We start from the raw sequence: 8110 nt of genomic DNA, 5'->3' as shown, positions 1-8110 counted from the left end.
TTATGGGTCCCTTCCCTTGCATTGTTTTGTAAGATGAGCAATGCTGAGTTTGGGCCAACTTTTAGAGTTAGAACTTGAGGTTTTCATCTGTCAGTAATAAAGAGTAAATAAAAGTGTCATCTTCTTTAAGTGAAACATACATTTTTAACAGTTCATTTCATTACCTTTCTGATCTACTCTGGACCTTCTATCTCACTGGCCCCAAGCAATATACTTTGGGAGATACCAACCTCGGTGGAGTTTGCTTATATGTAGCTGTGCCCAAGACAAGATTATATGCAATTAACAGAAACTTCCATCATTCTCCACTTCCACACTTACTACAGTTAGAGTTGAATTTTCTGAAGTAAATGTCAATTCTTATATCTCTATTAAAACCATACAAAAGAAGCAAAAAGAGGAATTTTGTAACCTTGGAAAAAGATATGTACATAAATGTTCTTCACAAATGAATGTAAGCTTAAGTAAACTTGGGACAATCTATCAAGAGAAGGTTTTTTTTTCCCCAAGTTCTTTTATTTCTGTAGATGAAAATAAAAATACATTGGTGAAATTTTCAAAGATCAAACTCTTCGATTTTCCTTTTTTCTATTAATGTTCATACTACTAATTTCACTAGGGAGAAAAGTTGTACATTTTAACCAGGATAATGCTATGTAATGTGAAAAAAGTTTACTAGAAAAAAATGATAATCCAGGAAATGTATTTTTTTTCCTCAGTGGTAGAAGATACAGTCAAAATAAGCATATTTAAGGCCCTTCGGTGCAAGGCTCGATACACGGAGAAATGAGCTTTGACTCCTCAGATGGAGACAGAAAAGATAAGAGTAGATTATCATCACCACTCCACAGTGTTTCAGTGTCTGGAGAAAAAGAGGATGGTGTGAAGTGTGTCCGATAACAATTTTGATTACAGTCTGGTCCAAAAATGCTGTTCTGTGGTTTGGCCTCCCACTTCGAGCTTTTCTCTTGGAATCTGTTCAGGGACTTCATAGCCTCGGTTGATGTAGAATCCATTTCTGCCATCCCCTGCATAATCTGTCCTGTTCGTGGGAGGCCAGCCTGAGTCTTCCGCCAGCTTTTTTTGCCAGTTCTTATATTGACTTTTAGAATAGAATCCAAATTTTTTCTTGATCAATAGCCAGAGCTTTCGATTTTGAAGGACGGCATCCTGGAAAATCAAGTGGAAAAGACAATCAAACCATCATCCATGGCCCCCACAGCCAAGTGGCTCACCACCGCTCCCTATTCCCCTAGGCCCTCCTCAGGGATGTGCCTATTGCTGCTGCTTCTGGCAACTTCTCCCTACAGTCCCCAGGAAGTCTAGCAGCTCCTGGGGTTCTTTCCCTTGAGAGCGAGAGCGTGCTCGTGTTCACAGAAATCTGCCCAAAGCTTACAGGCTTTCATTTCCACAGATTTCCTAGTTAAATCCTGGCTGGTGATTCACTTGGAATTATTTTACTGCCAGACTGAAATGATAATATATACTCAAAACCAAGAAAAGAAAAAAAAAAATCACTGCTACGTGCCGCATGCCACATAGAAGGTGCCAAATAATGGTTTGTAGAATGAATGGATGAACTCTAGAAATCAAATGGGTTTTGCTTTCCATTTTGGAAGTTCTCTTGTTTTCCATCTTCACAGGCACACACAATTTTTACACATTTATAATAATAGAGTTGGTCACATTTTGCATTCCACTTTTGTTTATCCCAGACTTTCTGTCATATACAATTTGTGGCTATAGTCTTCTTAATAATCATTTTTAATAGTTGTATAACATTTCTCCAAATTGCTGTATAACTATGTATTTAAATAGCATCTCTACTTTTGGACACTTGAGTCAAGTCTAATATTTTACCATTGCAGATAATACCTTGTACATTGTAATGTACAATTAATTTTAGTGTACATTGTCATTGTAATGTATAATTAATCCGTTGTAGATAATACCATTGTAGATGAATACCTTGTAGTATGAATACCTTGTAGGTTTTTTTCTCTCCTTTGGGGTCATTTTTTAAAAAAATATAGTCTCAAAAATGGAATTCCTCAGTTAAAGAGTGATAAATTTATGCTCATTGTATACAATAAGATATTTGTGTAAATATATATATTTTAATTTGGTTGATCCCTTTTCCCGAGGAACTTACAGTACATGAATCTTTTTTTCCAACTGTCCCTTAAAAAAAATAGTACCCGAGCCTTTCACTGAGGAGGTAAAGTCATTTAGTGACACTGAGTAGAAGAGACATGTTCTAAGGGAAAACCTTCCAAGGTAAAAAATGACTAGAATGAACAATGGTTTCCCTACTCTCTTAATTAAGAAAGCCCTCCTGAAGACAGTTCTTCACTCTAAAAGGTCTGATTGAATTTTAGAGTTGGAAGGTCACCCAGTCTAGTCTCTACTAAATTATTGAGAATACTAGAAGAGTACAATACAATGCCTTCATGTGAGGCAAAATTAGACTTAATTTGGTGTTTTGGTTTCTACGCTACAGATACTGAGAGCATTCCTATGCATCCTTCAAAGAATTTTAAATCATTCTCCAAGGAATTTCCCTAAAGAGAATATGTATAGTTTTTACAAATCCTTAGTAACTATCTCTTTTGGGGCAAAAGCAGTGGCTCTAAGAAATGAGCATCTGTTGAGCACGAGACCCTTTATTTGTTTCTCTCTCTAGAAAAGTAATAGGAGCTATATAGAAATTACTTTACCTCTACAAAGAAGGCCACACAGAACTGGGTGAGGGCTGCCACCAAAATCAAAACCCTCCACGATGTCACAGTTGGGATGATCTGTTAAAAAATATACCACCGTTATACTTTGCATAGCTTCCACTTGGAAAAAAACATATTAATTATTTAATTTATACATTTGTAACAACTCTCTGAGCTTGGAGGGTAGGCGTTACTTTCTCCACTTTACAGAAGAGAAGGTCAGTACTTTGACCAGGGACTCAAATCAAATAAATGAATGGCGGAGCTAGAATTCAAAGAACTGACTGCTCCTGGCCTGTGCGCCCTCTAGTGCCTGACGACAGATATGGAGTAAATGTGCCCCAGGTCACAGATGTGAGACTGGACACTTGGGAGCCTGTGTGTCTCTCGTCACTTTCATCTTTTCAGATAGACAGGAAGAGGGTGTAAGATTAAATCATTCATCTAATGATATTATTACTTCTAATTCTCTCAGAGCAAAATCTGCTTGGAATTCATTCTTTCAATAAAATTGACGTATGGGTATATGTAAGGGGACAGAGGTTCAAGTTTATTTTTACTTAAACGAGATGAAAATTTTCTGAAAAAATCTTCCCTGCCCTAGATTAACGGCTTGATGAAAGTTTAAACCATCCAACCCACCTCCTTTTAAGGATTAAAGGGTACATATTGACCACCAAATACATTCATTTAATAGATATGAGAGCCACAACTTCCCATGGCTGTATCCTCAGCAAAAGAATAGTTACGCTGCCCCCTTACTGACCCCAAGGGGTAGAATATGGATGACTGTATAGGGGACAGAGATGCCTCGAGGAGCCTGCACAGTGTCTAAATGCTCACCTTTAATTCTCATCCCTATTCTGAGATGGGTTATTTCAAAGTAACACTTTTGTCATTTTTTCCGCCAAGTGGCAACTGCCTTTCTCAGGGTTGTGAAATACAGCACACGGGGTGCAAGAGTTGTCTGCAGAAGGCTCTAAGATGTGGCAGTGGGTCAGTTCACAGCGGCAAACCTGGCGCTTTCCCTCCCTGATCTCTTCTCCATCACTTGGCCTGGAAGGCACCTGTCATACTGCTTTGGAATTATTTGCTTCTGTGACAGTCTTCCCTCCTAGCTTCTGAGCTACTTGAGAGCAGTGACCACATCTTACTCATCTTTGTAAGCACAATGCCAAGCACACCCTGGAGCTTCATAATGTTTCATAAATGACTGAATGGTCTAGGTCTTCATTTCCTAACTGCTTCTCTCTCCACAGCCTCTCTGCCCTCACAGATAGCTTTCCTGCCATCATCTAATTAATCTGTCTTAAATACCCTGCTGAAAAACCTGCTCAGATATCTTTAACGACTCCTCGTTGCTCTCAGTGTGAAGTTCAAACTTCCCTGGCTGCTTTCATCCACCCATGCCTTCCTCACACTCCACAGCATACTGTCTCCTTCCTAGCCAAGCTTCCAGGTATTCTATGAAACAAGCTTTGCTTTTGATTTTTATGTCTGCTGCCCTAAATTCTTTTGCGTTTCCAAGATAAAAGAGACTCTTTCAGCCTCTCTGCTTGTCCTAGATGGGAATATCCCTACCTCCTCCCTAGCAAAATCTAGCCTATCCTTTTGGACCTAGATCAAGTTGCATGTCCTCAATGAAGCCTTCCATGACAGCCACAGGCCCCAGTGAGAGCTCCTTTTTTCTATGTTTTTCCTATTTCTCTCTAGCTTTACATTGTCTTCAAGCATGGATGGCCTCAAGTGGCCATGCCATCATTTCACATGGGTATGGCTTATCTTCACAACAAAACTATAAATTGGAAGTCCAGAGTCAATCCTTCTCTTTATTTTATTTCTCTCACAATGCTGGGTCCAAGAATGGGTTGAATAATCTCTTAATAAATTTAATTTTAACCCAGTGCACCCTGGATCAAGTAATGTCCTTTGAAATAAAACTCCCTGCAGTCAATGTCTGACAGAAAATGATTGGCCTATGTGTCTACTTTTTCTTAGTTGTCACAAGTACCTTATAAAACATTTCATCTATATGTTTAAAAATATTAAACTTGAAGAACTAACTATTGTATCAATGCATCAGTTTTATTGTATTAGTATAACATAGAAGAACGAAGTATTCAAACATAGCATTTCAAGTGTCAACAGGATAAATGTACCCAACTGATGATACTAATAATACGAAAATAATCAGAGGCTAGCATATGTGAGATCCAGATATGTTATTTGGCCTTCCAGCAAGCAGGAATAGCCTCACAATATTCAGTGGTCGGAGAGAATATGTTAATAACTGATTTGCAAATTACAATTCAAATATGATCGCATTGCACATGTGAGTCACGCCAGACATGCAATGAATACCACTTACCTCCATTCTATGGTATACATTTTGAAAATCAGAAAACAGAAGGAAAATTATGAAGCTCACGTCAGATAGCAGCAGAAGTGAGAATGTATCTAAAGAAACATCAAACATTATTTTCAGATGCTAAAGGGACGTTTCAGGTAATTTGGCACACATTGCAGAATCAAATATCTCTGTTGGGCAAATACTGGACACATCTTCAGATGTTTTGATATCTCCTCATATGTTTTAAAATATGTTCTAATGCTTACAAGACAAAGGTAACGTCTTAAAATCTTCCCTTGAAAGGCTAGGTGTAGAAAGCTGCTAATCAAATGCATTATAGTCAACTCCATAAAGGAACTGCCTAAACTGAGGAGTCCTGCACAGCTGGGACATACTGCAGTGACCAGTTCATGTAAATGGTCACCAGAGAGGCCCTGGTGCTTTGTCACCATGTGTCAAGTGAGTCGTGCATGCACAGATAAACAGTCAATCCTCTTGGCAGCATCCCATTCTTCTTTGTTGCCCAGAGAATAAAGGTCTTTGATTGACATTCAAGGCCTTCCACAATCTGGTGCCAATCAGCCTTTCTAAACTGACCTCTGATTGTTCTTCCTTATGTACCATAGGAAAGTTAAACCACAGACCTGCTGCTTCCACAGAGGCCCAACACCTTCCACCTCCTGTGCCTTTGTTCACACAGCACCCTGTGTACACGATATTCTTCCTGTCCTGGCACATTCCAATTTTTTTTAAAAAGCCCAGTTAAAATGCCACTTTCTCTTTAAAAAGTCCTTAGTCCTCCCCTACAAAGTTTTATTTCATATGGTTTTTTTTTTTTTTTTTGAGTGGGACTAACATCAGATTTACTACCAATAATACAGATGTGGAGATATATATGTATCCCACTTTGTTTAGCTAGTTCCTTTCTTCAAATTTAGATTACTATTACTTTTGTTCTTTGTTTTCATTAAAGGAATAGGCAATGGTTTATATAACTCTCTGCTTTGCCTGATCTTCATGTATGTACCAACTAGACTGTAATCACTTGAAAGTGACTTTGTAGCTGCTTCTCTGGGACTCTGAATTAAAGAGTATGTGAGAAACTAGCATGCACATCTGCTGGCTTCTTTCTTTCCAACCTTCCCAAATTACTTTACTTTGGGAGCTAAACTGCCCAGGATGCACTGTGCCATCATCCCTGTTCTTCTCCCCCAACCCCGTCCACTCCTGTGTCCATCACAGCTTTCAGGCACTTTGTAGATGGCACCTTATAATGCTTTATGATAGGATTAGCATCTTCAGGCCAAAACAATAGTATTTAATCAAGGTTGCCATGATATAAATGATTCTTACAATCCTTGAAATTTATAAACAAACAAACAAACTAGGTTTTCTCTTATACTCTCTCTACTTCATTTATTCCAGTGTTTATTGTCTACTGGCCCCCAAATCTATATAGGTCGATACCAACCAGAAATCAGAGGCAATTGCCCCTCCAGAAGGCGCTATTTTTGGAAGCCACCAGAGCTGTTTTCACCCTCGCTCACCTACGCCTGCCCTCATGTTCATCCATGGCTCACTTTACATATACAGCTGAATGCTGCACCTCCCAGAAGAGTACCCAGGCTTGCTTGGGAGGGTATGAGGCCGAGAGAAGAAAAGCAGGAGCTGCATCTGCCGAAGTAAAGCAATCTTAGCAGCGTGGTGATAAGAAGACCCCAGGAGACGCCGGGGTGGATTTTTCATTTACTTCGTTGTTTCCAAGTTCCAGGGACCCAGATGCTAGAAAGTAGATGATGCTCCAAATGTCCAGCCTGATGAAGGTCTGGTACTCACTAGTGGCTGGGCTGAGTGCTGTGTACATCACACTGTCTTCAGCCTAATGATCTGAAAAGTAGGCTAGGCTAGTGCACAAATGAGCTGTGTGGAAACAAAATTATAAGGCTCTCTTCTTTAATTCAGCTTTGATTGGAAAACGTAATGAAGAACTAAAGTGTAGGTTGCTCTCCTTGGTTAGTTGTTATTGATGAGGAAACTTGCAAGAATGGGGCTCTGTTTGAACAGGTGATTTTGGAAGACAAGTCCTGGACAAGCCATTACAGATTATTTTCAGATGAGGAAAGGGTTAGTGGATATCCACACTTGTTTCCACAAAAATGTAATCTGTACTTTTTCTATACCTCATCTTCATAAAGTTGAGCTTCTGTCAAAGGCTGTTAAGAAGGGTAAAGACTTTCCTCTTATATCAAAATAAAATTGCTTGTATATTTTAACAGTAGTTCCAAGGGCTTTTGACGTGTAACCTTGAGAGTATGTGATTTATTATAAGATTATATTTGTTAGAATATTTGCCTATAAATCTTTTTTCACTTAAAATTATCAGTTATGTTTGAATAAGGATTTGAGTTTACTCACAAGCTGTAAGTCGCTATGATGTAACTAATCCAGCTCTAATTAACTCAACTTATGTAAAAGGACTTTGTAGCTACTCTTCAAATTAAAGTCCTAGCCAATGTAATATATCCTCCTTGTAAAATATGTTTACAATTAAAAAAAAGGACATAACAGATTAACTTTAAAACATAAAACAAGATGTGACAAGAGCCAAGGGCATTATCAAATGTATCAAAATTCAGAAAAATTATTAAAAAATTCGGGAAGAAGTTTATAGAAAATATAAGTTAAAGGAAGATCTTAGCATGCTCTCAAAACCTTTGACAAAATAGCTATACAAAAAAAAGGGAGGAGATGAGAACAGAGATAATATGAATAACATAATTGCTAAAACTGGTTTAATACAGTAAATATACATTTCTAATTTAGGAATAGGAATGAGGTTTCCTTTCCTGATATCTATGACTTATTTAGAAAATTAGAGTTTCTGCCGTGTGATGTATAAAACTGTAGTAAATTCTACAAAGCAGAAATTTTACAGACTGGATTCTCTGATCATGACAATAAAACCAGAAATTATTAACCAAATTCAAATGAAAACTCCCTCCCAACATACAAATTAAAACAAAATCCTAAAAATCTGTTG

The 8110-nt window shown here is 38.1% G+C and overlaps 1 protein-coding gene across 1 annotated transcript in view; it reads right to left on the bottom strand.

Moving 5' to 3' along the window:
- Window positions 1-549: 549 nt before the first annotated feature.
- ATP13A5 (ATPase 13A5) overlaps window positions 550-8110 on the bottom strand; it is a 110233-nt gene continuing 102672 nt past the window's right edge. The window contains exons 28-30 of the mRNA XM_087439409.1: window positions 5089-5177; window positions 2718-2798; window positions 550-1170 (exon numbers count right to left, since the gene is read on the bottom strand). Coding sequence (XP_087295535.1) covers window positions 910-1170; window positions 2718-2798; window positions 5089-5177 — 431 coding nt within the window. The 3' untranslated portion in view covers window positions 550-909. The remainder of the gene's footprint in view (window positions 1171-2717; window positions 2799-5088; window positions 5178-8110) is intronic.

Source organism: Ceratotherium simum, chromosome 15 (assembly GCF_057802395.1).
Source record: "Ceratotherium simum simum isolate JZ-2026a chromosome 15, ASM5780239v1, whole genome shotgun sequence".
Taxonomy (NCBI): Eukaryota; Metazoa; Chordata; class Mammalia; order Perissodactyla; family Rhinocerotidae; genus Ceratotherium; species Ceratotherium simum.
The sequence above is the reverse complement of the archived record's forward strand: the minus strand, read 5'-3'. Positions and strand labels throughout refer to the sequence as shown.